This window comes from Labrus mixtus, chromosome 12, assembly GCF_963584025.1.
Source record: "Labrus mixtus chromosome 12, fLabMix1.1, whole genome shotgun sequence".
Classification (NCBI taxonomy): domain Eukaryota; kingdom Metazoa; phylum Chordata; class Actinopteri; order Labriformes; family Labridae; genus Labrus; species Labrus mixtus.
The window spans coordinates 13195392-13209436 of NC_083623.1; the positions used below are offsets into that span (position 1 = coordinate 13195392).

Sequence of the window (14045 nt, forward strand, 5' to 3'; positions counted from 1 at the left end):
ACTCTAGGTATCATCGTCATCTGATATCCACTGCATACTGCTTGTTAGAGATGAGTCAAAAATATACATAACAAAAAACAGCTTGATGAAAATGATCTTCTCTCCTAGCTAATTTTTTATTCTTTTTCTTCCATCTGTAGACAGTATCTTCCATGAAGACCCCTACTACAAATCAGAAACCAGTCTGGACCACTGCCAGATGGACTTTCCCTTCAGAAATGGCACCGTGCCAAACGGCAGCATGTACAGCAGCCCCAGCCTGAGCTCCCTCAATCATTCTCAGACTTTTGTACCGCCATCCCCCATGTCTTCAAACCTCAGCATCCCTGGCAGTGAGCTCATGCGACCAGACTACATCCCCAGCCACCGCCACAGCGCCATAATCGCTCCGTCCTACCGGCCCACGCCTGAGTACGATGCCGTCATGCGGCAGAAGCGGCGCATGCTCCCTGCTCACCATGACCTCCACAGCCAATCTCTGCGCAGCCTGAACATCAGTAATGCGTGTGCGTACCGCCAGCCTGAGGCTCTGGTGTACAGCCAGCCAGAGATGAGGGAGAGGGGCCCTTATCATGGCCTGGGGCCCAGCCCCGGGCCATACACACCACAGGTATAGGTGGATGCTCTGTCTTTGATTCTTTCTTTTAAATTCTTACGCTTTACTACACCTCACACCGTTTTTTTTTGTGTATGTTCACCTTGCAGATCAGCTACAGTAAGCCAGTGTCTCATGGCCCCCATCAGGGAGGACCTGCCAGCAGCCAGGGCCCCTGTCACTCCCCCTGCGTCAATGGAGGGGGAGGCAGTGGCGTAGTTGGAGGTGTTGGAAACTCCATCTCTCACACTGTCAGCACCCCCGAGCTGGCTAATACCAAACAGCAGGGGACCAACGCCGGAAGCTATGCAGCTACAGCTAACATGCTGAGAAACCACATGTCCCGGCCACCTCCACCTTACCCTTCTAACTCTTTCCGCCCAGCCACCAGCACCCCTGACCTTGCCAGCCACCGTCACCGCTGCATTGGGGGCAGCAGTCCAGAGCTGGTGACCCGCATGGTGCAGCTGTCTGTGAAGACTTTTCAGCCGGACAGCTCAGCCGTAGTGCACCAGTCTCTACAGGAGGTGAGTGAACCGCTAACTGCAGCTGCCAAGCATCGCTCCACCCTAGGGAAGAGACACAGCATGGAGGTGATCAGCAGCATGAGGGGAGGTGGAGGGATGGAGGGCATAGTGATGAAGGGGATGAACCCACCACTTCATCGGAGGAACACTCTTAGAGAGCATGTGATGCCCCCTCAGCCTCAATCTGTTTCTCAGCCTCAGCCCCAAACTCCTCAGCCTGCACCGCAGCCTCAGCCTCCACCTCAGCAAACCCAGGAGCTGCCCATCCAGATGCCTCCACAGAAAGCACCTGAGGCTTCTGTATCACCATCTGCCCCAGTGGCCTACCAGCATCAAAAGACTCTCTCCAATGCTACCATGCTCATACACAGCAGTGAGAGTGAGGAAGAGGAGGAGGAGGAAGAGGAGAGGCCCGAATTGGACGTTCAAATCCCGAATCTCAATGAGGACATCAGTATCAGTGCTCAGCTTCAGGCTGCCCTGGCCAAGCTGCCCAACAAACCCCCTCCTGAGTACCCTGGTCCACCTAGACCTCCTAGCAACACTCAAATCCGCACCCATCCTCACAACCACGCCCACCACCACAACCACAACCAAGGACAGCAGAGCAGCAACCAGGGAGCAATGGACCCAAGCCAAGCTCTGGGTCGAGCGCTCAAAGCTGGGCAGAGCTCAGGAGGTGGCGGGCCTGGAAGTAGTGGTGTTGGCGGTGCAGGTGCTGGTGGGACACTGACCCGAGGGGACCAGGGTGGAGTGAACGGAGCCGTTTTGGGCCCTTCCATTTCAGAACCGGACCTGACCAGTGTGAAGGAGAGGGTGAGGAAGGAGCCAGTCAAAGAGAGGCCAGTGTCAGAGATGTTCTCCTTAGAGGACAGCATAGTGGAGAGGGAGATCGCTCAGAGGGTAAGACAATCACTCTGAAATCTATTCTATTTGATGGGGATGTTATGTTTTATGTTTCCTCTAGATGCAAAAAAATTATAACAACATAAAAGGTCATCATCCCCTTATTATGTACTTGGTTTTACAGAAATATACAAAAACAAAACCCTCTCCTTATTAGTGCTAAAATCATTTAGAGCAATACCGACAGACATATGTCAGCTAAAATCTGTAAACATTCATGTTTAACAGATGTGAGGGTGTGCTCCTTTTCCATTTCTTCGATTATTTTGAATCAGAATCAGAATCAGAAATACTTTATTAACCCCGGAGGGAAATGCGGTCGTTGCAGTTGCACTAAAACACAAGCAGCAGAAATATAGTTACATACAATCAAATATTCATAAAACAGTAATTAGATTAAAATATCAAGCAATAAGAAATAAGTTGTGCTTTAGAAAAGTGCAGAGAGTGAGGACAATATGGACTATATACACATTTGTAAGACTATTGCACAGTTTATATAATATTACATTTTGTATTCATGGACAGATTATTATTATTATATTGCACAGTTTAAATAAATAATGAATAATGGAGGAGGTCACAGTTTTCTAGTGTGAGATAGTCCAGGGTCAGACGGAGTGTTTGACACTCAAAGGGAGGATGATTGAATTGTATATTTTGTAGTCAATAAAGTTATCTTTGTGTCGTAAAGGGGATTATAAGGTGGTAACTATATCTCGGGAAGTGTGGTTGTAATTTATTTTCAAAATGTCTGACTTAATGGGGCGCTGGTGGCACAGTGGTTAGTGCGCGCGCCCCATGTATGGAGGCTGTCGTCTCAGGCGGGCGGCCCGAGTTCACCTCCCACCTGTGGCTTCTTTCCCACATGTCGTTCCCCACTCTCTCTCTCCCTGATTTCCGACTCTATCCACTGTCCTATCTATTAAAGGCACAAAAAGCCCAAAAATCTATCTTTAAAAAAAAAAAAAAAATGTCTAACTTAACTCTAATAAAGTAAAGTAATCAACAAGTTATGGCCCATACAACTAAAATACTGCATTCTCTAATCAGTATTTAATTAAGTATTAACTGGCTTGATCATGCTATAATGTATATTTGTGATATTTCCAGTCATCCATCACAAACGCAGAACATCATCCTATACTGAACAGAACTCTACCATGTTGTTTTGTTTACAGTCACTCTGTTGTTTGCTAGCTAGTTTCATGGCTAATCCGGGGTTCAGTACCTGAGAGGGTAGCACTAGGCTCTGAATCCCACCAGGCAGCTAAAACCATTATAAGTCCCTCAGATTACTCTATTTGTTGGGTGTTGTTGTGTATGTCGGCACGTTAGCGTTCTAAGGTGAAAACGTTGGCCAGAGTCCAGGCAGAGTTAAATAATGTAATAGCCTGACTTTGTTGCAGTAAACCTCTCTCTTGAGCAACAAACTGGTGTGGCTAATATTGAAAGCATATTTGAGTTACTTCCATCCCAAACTCGAAAGCTGTTATCCCTCATTTATACCAGCTGGTTTATCTCATACCTAGAGGCCACCCCAAGCTGTTGTTTTGACTGTCAGACGGGGGATAAAGGAGGTGTGGAGGTGAAGGGTGGAGTTGTCCTGGAGGCTTAATAGCATCAGATTAGGAGAGGTAATCCGTGGAGGAAGGAGGGACTGTTCAATGTGGGTCAGAGTTTGGCTAGAGAGGGAAAAAAAAAAGACAGAGGGAGTGTGTGTTCTGTGAGGAGAAGGAGCCCAAAGAGGTAGGTGGGAATACACAAAGGACTGAGAGAATGAAAAATATTTGAGGAAGGACAAGATGAGGATGAAAGCAACAAAATAATTTGAGAGCGACGTGAGACGGATAAGGAGCTGAAAGTCCGCTTTTAATAGGCTTTGTTTACGGCGCTTGTTAGTTCACAACTTTGGACAGAATGCAGGAGGATTGGTACAGCCAGGTTTGTCCTACAAGCTAGACACACACGCACACACGCACGCACACACACGCACACACACACGCACACACACGCACATGCACAAACTCTTACACACAAACAAAATCATTCACAAACAGCTCATTCACACATACACTGAACTGCACGCCAATGTCTCCACACCCACCTCAACACACATCTGTGCAGGCTCACTGTTTTGAAGCCGTTTGCAGGTCAGTCAGTCGTGTCAGTGCTATCCGTGCCTGTATCAATGACACCAGGATTTTCCTCTTTCCTAAAGACGCTGGAACGACAGAAGATGTCGGTGGACTCCATGAAGAGGCCGCTGATGATGGCCGCCCTCAACGGCCTCTACGTGGCCCGCATGCCTGTCCCAGAGAGTCCTGCAGAGGATGCTGCCAAGGCTGCGACTGATGAAAGGGTAAGATGCCCACTTTTGCTTATATGGGTCTAGTTGCATGAGGTTTTTGGATATATTTTTTTCTAAACAGTGTTTAAAAAGAATTTTGAGTTAGAGCAAATGTCAAATTTTCCTTGTTTTTCCAGTTAAACAGCATGTGCAACTGATTGATATTTGACCTTAAAATCTGAGGTATTATTACAACTTTCTTTTTGCAACTCCACTGAATGAGAGGGTCTTTGTCTGTTGTATCTTTCAGGACTAGAGTAGACAATCAATCTTTCTTCATGTACATTTTTATGGCATAAAATCATTGGAGCATTGTTTGTCCAATTGCTTCAAAGCAATGTGAACAAATGGTGTCAGACTGGAAGTATGTTAATCCTACAATCATACAAACGCTGGTATTCTCAATGACATTTTTTCATTCAATTATAGATTTTAAATACCTTCAAAACCTCCTCCAAATTATTATTTTTTTGATAATATTGATTGAAGAATCAAGGTGGATTCTTTTTACCGACAGGTGTCTCAGCTGTAACAAGAAAGTCTGGCTGAAGATAAGTCACTGTAAAACTTATAAACAGTCTCTAATGAGCCCTCTTTTTTGATGCATTGCATTTCACCAGTACTGTCTGTCTGCTCCTTTTTTGAATGTGGAAGTGTGAAACCCAGCCTTTGTCCCGACCCGTTGCTAAGCTAACGGGGGCAAGCACTAAGTGGGCTGTGGAACGCGTGGCATGGTGGTGCTTATCGCCTCTAGGCCCATTGGTATGTTAAGAATGTGACCCCAGAGAGAGCGAGCAAGCCACACAGAAAGAGAGATAGACAGAGAGAGAGAAAGAGAGAAAGAGAGAGAGAGAGAGAGAGAGAGGAGGAGAGAAAGATGCTGCCCTCTCAAACATGACTGGCCTAATAAACATGGATGAATACCACAGCTATGTTGGTTCCTTGTAGGTACTTCAATGGTTACTCAGAGTGAGTGATAATGAGAGTTAAGAGATGTGGATTTTTGTTATAATGATATATTTGGATTCTCCCGGTCTGAATAGTCTGAGGTTTGGTGGAATGTAAATGAAAAAAAAAATCCCCCTTTGAGAGTGAAAGAGGAACCTCTGAGTGATGTGTTGCTTGGCGGTCAATGACAAACAGCCCTTTCTCTTTCTTTGTCTCTCTGTCTCTGCAGTGCAAGACCTTGGAGTTGAAACTGGAAGAGGAGCGGGTCTTCACTGAGTACGAGCAAGTTCCCAAGAAAAGGACGGATTGTGTTCTCACCACAGCGACTCTGCCTGAAAACACTGAGCGCAACCGTTTCCGCGACGTCATTCCGTACGAAGAGAATCGGGTCGAGCTCGTACCAAACAAGGAGAACAACACGGGCTACATCAACGCCTCTCATATCAAGGTGTGCACAAGGGGTCAAGGGTATAATGTTACAGGTTTAAAATTGTCAGGGCCCCCTGGTAGCTCAATTTGAACAGGGTGTACCAGATGTACCAAGACCGAGTTACTTCTTAGAATCGGCCCATGGTAGGACAGAAAGCCTCGGCCCTTTGCTGCATGTCATACACACTATCTCTTCCCCCATTTCCTGGCTGTCTTATGCGGGCTTCATCAAAAAATGCAACATTGGCTGGAATAAAAAAAACCTTTTTTTATTTTAAAAGGAACTTTTAGGATGACCAAAGTGCCCATCTCTGTATAATACAGAATATTTTGGTAACTGAAGCGAAACTTTAAAAGTTTTTTATTTTTTTTATTTTAAACACTAAGAAAACAAACATCATTTTATAAGAATAAACTTGATCTATAAAGGAAATTTTAAACAAAGAATATATGGAAAGACATAGTTTATATATCACCTTTATGTGGAGAAATAAAACTCAGGAATAGCAAATACGTGAGTACAAAAATGAAGTGGAATGTGAGATCATATTTGTAATAATAAGGAGTAAGAGCCTTAATTCAAAGCTTTTTTGAGAAGTTTTGAGTGATGATATTGTGAGAGTCTCCAGTCAGGGAGTTCCAGATGTGAGTACAACCTTTAGTTTTGATCCAGGCTGAACCCTGCCTGAGGATCTGAGGCTGCGCTCTGGATCATAGGGTGGCAGGAAAACAGCAATGCAGCTGGGAAGTCAACTTTAAAGTGCTTTCAATTTATCGGAACATTTTTTAAACCATATCTAACAAGTGAAGGGAAAACTAGAGCTGCTACAATCTCGTATTTCAGATTTTGTCAAAGGCCAAGATGGATTTTGTAGAAATCAAGTAATCGGAAATGTATGCAGGGTTTAAGCTAGTAATAATCAGAGTACTATAATCTTAACATGAAAACAGAGAAACTATATGACCCTCCAAGATAAAGTTCCAGAGAAAAAGAACAGAAAAATATGGAATCTGCTCCATGTACAACCCATATATGTGAACTAGGTCACAATGACAGCCTGGAGTCAGACTTAACAATCTGTGAGTTTGCTATGTAAATTCTTTATCTCATTTAAGTTTATACGCAAATCTTAATGAAAGCCACAGTCTCAGAATGCTTTGCAACACACTCCACACTGCAAGAATAAAAACAAAAAGCTTAAAACCTGAATTGTTCAGCCCTCTGCTAGCCTTTGTTGTGGTCTTTCCTAAGCAGCGTACAGCTCTGAGGGATGGATGAAAGGCAGCTGCTGAAGGCTGTTTGGCCCTTTAAGCTTGCAGAGGAATTCCCAAAGAATGCGGTCCAAACTCCAAACCCTCTTAAGTCAACCTGAGCTGCTCTCACTAGCCCTCTATTCATGCTTACAAACAGCGTGTATGCATGACTTTGCATTTCATGTGTTTGCCTAATTGCAGTCTGCTGTGTGAGAACGATCACCAAAGCGGCACTGAATCGCTGCCTATCACCATGTAACCCTCTTACTTCCCCTTCCCTTCATTTAAGGTAGCTGCAGCAGAACAAAAGGCCTTGTTTATTCCCCTCATCCATCTCTTAATGCACTGTTTACAGTCACGAGGTGGTCTCAGGAGTTAGCTGGGAAATGATGTAATGGCATTCAGAAGTCTGGGGGGGATGTTGAAGATGGGACTTTTTTTAAAGTGCTTTGAGGTGTGTTGTCTTTGATTATTAATGAGGGAAAGGTAGACGAGGCTTGTTGGTTTTCAAAGAAGGGAAAATAATCAAAGTGTTGAAAATGATGTTAATACTGCCCTCCAGTGGCGAAGGAGATAATTGTTTATTTATGTGAACAGCAAATTCTAACCTGTGAATTTTTGGGGGTATTACATTTGTATTTAAGTAAGCTAAATTTGTGTTTCAACAAGCTTAGGTCTATGATTGTGGAATTTTAATAACTGAAATCTCTGCATGAACCAATTGGTTCTTCGTGTGTGTGTGTGTGTGTGTGTGTGTGTGTGTGTGTGTGTGTGTGTGTGTGTGTGTGTGTGTGTGTGTGTGTGTGTGTGTGTGTGTGTTTGTGTGTGTTTGTGTGTGTGTGTGTGTGTGCTTGTGTGTGTGTGTGTGTATGGTTGTGGGTTTCTCAGGTGATGATCAGAGGGGAGGAGTGGCACTACATTGCCACCCAGGGCCCGCTGGCCAACACCTGTGCTGACTTCTGGCAGATGGTTTGGGAGCAGGGGGTCAACGTCATCGCCATGGTTACAGCTGAAGAGGTACTCGCTCACACATAGACACAGACATGTACTCACATGGCACACACAGATGTGGATATTTCTAGCTGTGGACAGATAGCATCTATGTATATACATATGTGTGTGAGAAAAATATCAACATCGAGAGCTTGTTTGTTTAATATCACTTAGTGTTTAATTGTAAGTGAAAATGTAACTTTTTCACTCACCCAATCCCCCTTTGTTCTTTTTTTCCATCTTCATCACCAACCTCTTTTCAATCCAGGAGGGCGGCAGGTCCAAGAGTCACCGCTACTGGCCCAAACTGGGCTCCAAACACAACTCAGCCACTCACGGCAAATTCAAGGTGACCACCAAATTCCGCACCGACTCAGGCTGCTACGCCACCACAGGGTTAAAGGTCAAACACCTGCTGTCGGGCCAGGAGAGGACAGTTTGGCACCTGCAGTATACTGACTGGCCTGAGCAAGGCTGTCCTGAATATGTCCAGGGATTCCTTTGTAAGTTGGATTGTGTTGCTATTGTCATAATCTGTTACTGTTACATTACATAGTCAGCTGCCACAAAATCTGATTGACATATTCGATGTGCCCAGGATTTTTTTTGACTGTTTTAATGATATTGAAAGATGTGTTATGTATCTTATTTTAATTTAAATATTGTATCAAATCGCACAATTCTGACAAGAAATAGTTCAATATTTGAATCCTCACGTCTCTTGCACACTGTTAGTAAGAACTGAAGATTCAAGTTAACATGAAGCTAAAGCCAGCTGGCAAAAAGCTCTGCCTAGCATTAAGACTTAAGAGCAGGCAAAGACACATGCCTGACTCTGTCATTAAAAAAAACAAATCAACCCACCAGCACTTCCATTAACATGTTTATCTCGGTTGTTTAGCCTGTGCAATAACTGAAATGTAAAAGGATAACTTGTGGTTTTACCTTTCACAAAGTCAGACTAGCTGATTCTTCCTTTGAATCCCGTCTTTGAGCTAAATTAAGCTAGCCACCTCATCTTCTATTGGACAAATATGAGAAGTTAAAAAAATAATAATCCTATCTAATTCTTAAATGACTTGTCTACACAGTCTAAAAATATGTTATAATAAGATAACTTGTTAGCTTTAAATCCTGTTCAACTGATTTTTTATTCCACCTGAAAGAAACACCCACTTATTCTCCTTCTTCTCTCTTGTAGCCTACCTAGAGGAGATCCAGTCTGTGAGGAGACACACTAACTCCATGCTGGACACCTCAAAGAGCCTCAACCCCCCTGTGGTGGTGCACTGTAGTGCCGGGGTGGGTCGCACTGGAGTGGTCATCCTCACTGAGCTCATGATCAGCTGCCTGGAGCACAATGAGGTGGGTGACAGGGGGGCTTAAAGGTAGCAGTCAGCGGTCCATAATCATTCATAAATATGTTATTTTAATGTTTCAAATAAGAATATTGTCTTTGTTGAATTAAAACGGTGTTTGAAGTGTATTTATCTAAAGTATTGTCACATAGATAAGTGAGTGTGTGATACGAAAGATTTGAATGTTGAAAACTGGGGGAACACCTGAGTACGGTGACTTGGACGTACAAACCAAGATTACAAACTGTGAAACACTTTACAATGCTTGAGACAAATTTGAATTATGGAAAACATTTTTACTTTTTATAAAACAAAATTACAAAAGGAAAACCACTTTTACCAAGGACAAACTCAATTTAAGTATTAGAAACAAATTAGCATGAAGCGAAACACTTTAATGAGCTCTGAGACAAATTTACAAGTGGCTGAATAATTTTAACAGTCCAGAAACAAATTTACAATGATAGAATCGTGCTGGAAATCATATCAAGGTTTGCACAAGGGGAATTTACCCAGAGTCAGATATGACCTGAAATGAATTGACTTTTGGTCATAGTTTGTTTTGGCAGAAAGACTGTGCCAAACTGAGTTTTTGGGGGCTGAATGATTTTGTTTGTCTGCTTTGTGACACCCACCTGAGACAGTTAACAGAGTCTCAAATCAAATGAATTGACCGCTCTCAGTGTGAGGTTCGTAAAAGTGTTTTGCACCTTGTAATTTTGTTTATAAAATTTTTAAAAATATTTTCCAAAATGTAAATTTGTCTCAAGCTTTGTCAAAGTGTTTTCACACTCTGTGGTTTTGGTTAACACTTCCCAGCCATCGAACCTGAGACCATCCCAACGCACCATGGTGTTGCCAGTTTTCTAACATCTGTATTTTAAGGCTCTGGAAAAACTTTTTTTTTTTTTAAACTTTTTTATAAAAGTAAAACTTCTTAAAGGGGCTATATGTAACTTTCAAAAATACTGTGTTTCTAGTGACACCACATGGCCGTTAGGCGAACTGCACCAGTAACCTGTTGCTCACTCTCCCTCGCGTGCTTGTCATACGTCACACGACCTTCAAGTTTTTTATAAAGAGCATTTTTATTCCATCTCTAATCAACCAGATCGTAGGAAGCTCCAGACTGTGTGACTGAAAAATGGAATCACTGTGGTTTTAAAGATAGGCCATATTTGTAAAACCTGTTTAACTATTTCTGCCCCAAGTAAATAAAACGGATGAATCCAGGTTTAGAATTTCACTCAGTGAATCCTCTTAAGTCAGCAAATAAATGGCACAGGACGGGGTAGGTTAATGAAGTAATGAGGCTCAACAGTATAGTATAGTAAACAAACCAAAAAGATTCCCTTTCACTTTGTTCCTTTTACGGATGTATTATTTTATTTATTTATTTTTTTAAATTAACATATTTGGTGTTTTTCTTCTTCCTCCCCTTCAGCCAGTGGAGGTTCCCACCATGTTGTCGGGGCTGAGGCAGCAGAGGATGCTGATGGTGCAGACCATCAACCAGTACAAGTTCGTCTACCAGGTCCTCATCCAGTTCCTCAAGAACTCCCGCCTCATTTAGGACTTGGATTGTGACTTTTGACCTTAACGAGTACGGTACTTAAGATTGCCACATGTACAGCACAACCTTGTTGGACGCAGATTCAGAGGTTCATGCTGAGACTTGTGACAGTTTATGTTAATAGAAATTCTTGTGGATTTTCATACAAACTCACCTCGAGGGAGGGAATAATTTGTGTAGGCCTGTATACAAATTGACGACCATTTGTCCTAATCAGTGTGTTCAGACGTTTTTCCACCCGTTGTTTTTTTATTCACATTGCGGCTGACTTTGACAGGAATATCTTAAGACATCAGATGTCAGTATCAGTTTGAAAGATTGCCTTCCTGCTACATATCTCATTCTTTTTTTTTCAGCCATCTCTACAAATGGCAATACGATGCATGAACAGTAGGTGGCAGCAGTATTATGACTATTTTCTCTGAAAGAGTTTGCCAAACAAAAGTATTCATGAAATCACAGAAAATGTTCCTTTATTTCTAACAGAGTTTTGATCAATACAGCAAACATTATCTTCAACATTGTGACAAATGTTTAATTTATTTCTTTTAAGATTGTGGTCACCTCTGCCATCAAAGAGAGGAGCAGTGACATTGATCCTTCGTCTGTCTCTTTTTTTGTTGCTTTTATCATTCAGTCTTGTCTTAATGTTAACTGTACTTTTCCAAAAGCCTTCTTTTTCAAGGTCAAAGGGTTGATTCCTCTTTGTTCTCATTCTATACATTTCTATTGAGGTCCCTCCTGCACATACAGACACATTTCCTTGTTACTAGAATCAGAGTCCCTTCCAATCCAATATGTCTTACCACATTTCTTAACTAAAACATTTCAAGAGTCAAGAAACGGTCCAATAAATTGGACATATTTTAGAACTATCCAGTATTTGTTTTACTGTTTTGCAAATGCAATGGATAATTGTGTATTATCTAAGTAGATAATGTCATGTGCCTTATTGAAACATTCAAAACAAGGAGAGAACTTAATCCATGTTAACCTTCAAAGATGAAATCTTTAAATCAGTATTTTATAGTCTTTTGTTTTGATATAAGATGAACAGTAACATTTCAGATCTCTTACCTAACTCTCAGGTAAGGCTTTGTTAGCAGAAGAGCACCGATGTCTTGGTTTTATTTTGAAGGGCAACAGTATAAAAGTGACTCACAATGGGCTCTGCTTATAAAAGCAGCCATTTTTAATGATCTGATCCAAACACAACTGTAAACAATGTTGCCATTCCCCTCGATCAATGCCTGTTTATAGAAAAACATTTCTAAAGATTTCATTTGACGTGCTACTTTGAATATTCCTTTTTTTTTTTTTTTGCTGAATTGTAATTCAAATTCTGCCGTGTCCAAAGTAACCTTATACATGCGAGAAAAGATTTTTACAAATATTTTATATAGTTTCTCTTTTTTGACTTGGTACCATACAAATACTGCAACATAATAAACTATGCATGCATTTTTATATTTCAATGTATATATTCTCAAATAAGTATAAGCTTCATGCTCTCTTGATATATAAGTGTTTTGTTGCACTTCTGTTCTCTTTGTGACAGTATTTCCTCACATGGCATTCCACTGTTTGTTTGTTTATATTTAATTTTTCCTTTTTTTTGTGGCAAAACTCCCAAAAAACTTTTCAGAGTATGTGTACATATGTTTTGTATATGCGTTTTCAGTGCATCAAGTCTTTTTGTTTTTCTCTCCCCAGACGTGTATGAAGCTGTCGTACTTGCTTATTATGCAATAAAGCCTTATTTTCTTTAATAATGTGGCCACAGATCACGTATGTTCGATCTTTAAAACCTTTTTTCTTTAAGTTGTGTTTATCATTGTGTTAAACATTCAATGCAAACCCATTGTTTCATCCCGGCTGTCTATGGTGAGGGGCGCATTCTGCAGCTTTAACAGACCTCCTGTGGTGAGGCAGCTGCTCTGATTGGACGTTATAGCTTTAACCCTACACACATGTAAACAACTTGACTCAGATGGATGCCAGTGTCCAGCTGACATGTCATTCACAAGCTAAAAGAAACACAAAACCAGACTTAACTTGGAAAACACCTTATTGTCTTGAGTAGAAAGCAGCTTTCACATTGTCGGATGTAACAAATCTGAACAAAACTGAACATTAAATATGCTTGTTAAAAAAGAATCTCAAGACAGTCAAAAGTTCCTGCATACAAAACAGTTATTATAATAATATGGTATATAATGGTTAGCCCCCTCCCCCCACCCCCAAAAAATTAAAAAAAAAAAAAAAAATTGCTTTGGTACCAAAGGGAGTAGAACACATTAGCTTTCTCCATTCTCTTTATTTTTGTGTCATCTCTTTGCGCAGCTCCTTCACGTAAAAGTGATCCTTCCCATGAGCCACCTCCATAATGGCCAAAGCCTGTGTGAGCACAAAGAAATATTAGTTTTAAACATTTTACAGCATGCAAGTACAGTACATGAATCCTAGTTCTCGGTATACTGAACCTCATTGATCATTGAAAACTTGTCATCCTATTCCTTTATTAGACACTTTCCTATTTCACTTTCTGACAGACGTGTAGTTTGTTATTCCTACTGAAGAGATGCTTCTGTTTAGACAATAATGTGTTTTACTGAATAAGTAAGTTACAAAAAGTATAACAGAAAAAAAATCAAATTATTTCCAGGCATTGTTTTTGCTCAGAGTTTTATCAGAGCAGTTTGAACTGTTGTTGACTTGGATGAAAAATCCCTGTAGCTGATGTATTTGAGTGTGGAAGTGTAATGTGGCAGTTCAGCAGGTCATGTTACCTTCTTGAGAGCGCTAACACCCTTTGAGTACATCTCCAGGGCCATGTACAGTCTGCCCAGCTTCAGGTACATGGAGGACACATTTAGAGAGTACGGTGGATACAGCTGACTGCATTGAAAAGAGATCAACCATAATGATTACATTTACAGTAAACATTGCTCTGAAAGTAGTTTGAGGATGAAATGATACAAAATATCTCCACAAAGTAAGTAAAGCATTGTTTTTCTTGTTCTAAATTCTTCCTGCTCGTATGACCTGCATCAACAAACCACCAACTATTCAAAGAGAATGACAATGAGACAGAGGCAGAACAAATCCTGAC

The 14045-nt window shown here is 41.5% G+C and overlaps 2 protein-coding genes across 2 annotated transcripts in view; one reads left to right on the forward strand and one right to left on the reverse strand.

Moving 5' to 3' along the window:
* The window catches only part of LOC132984991 (tyrosine-protein phosphatase non-receptor type 14-like), a 44329-nt gene extending 31620 nt beyond the window's left edge, over window positions 1–12709 (forward strand). Inside the window, exons 13-20 of the mRNA XM_061052084.1 lie at window positions 141–610; window positions 706–2025; window positions 4250–4390; window positions 5556–5774; window positions 7898–8026; window positions 8271–8505; window positions 9204–9367; window positions 10805–12709. Coding sequence (XP_060908067.1) covers window positions 141–610; window positions 706–2025; window positions 4250–4390; window positions 5556–5774; window positions 7898–8026; window positions 8271–8505; window positions 9204–9367; window positions 10805–10933 — 2807 coding nt within the window. The 3' untranslated portion in view covers window positions 10934–12709. The remainder of the gene's footprint in view (window positions 1–140; window positions 611–705; window positions 2026–4249; window positions 4391–5555; window positions 5775–7897; window positions 8027–8270; window positions 8506–9203; window positions 9368–10804) is intronic.
* A 518-nt stretch (window positions 12710–13227) lies between these two features.
* Window positions 13228–14045, reverse strand: part of LOC132984994 (N-lysine methyltransferase SMYD2-B-like) — an 8943-nt gene continuing 8125 nt past the window's right edge. The window contains exons 11-12 of the mRNA XM_061052090.1: window positions 13723–13831; window positions 13228–13330 (exon numbers count right to left, since the gene is read on the reverse strand). Of these exons, the coding sequence (XP_060908073.1) occupies window positions 13250–13330; window positions 13723–13831 (190 nt within the window). The 3' untranslated portion in view covers window positions 13228–13249. The remainder of the gene's footprint in view (window positions 13331–13722; window positions 13832–14045) is intronic.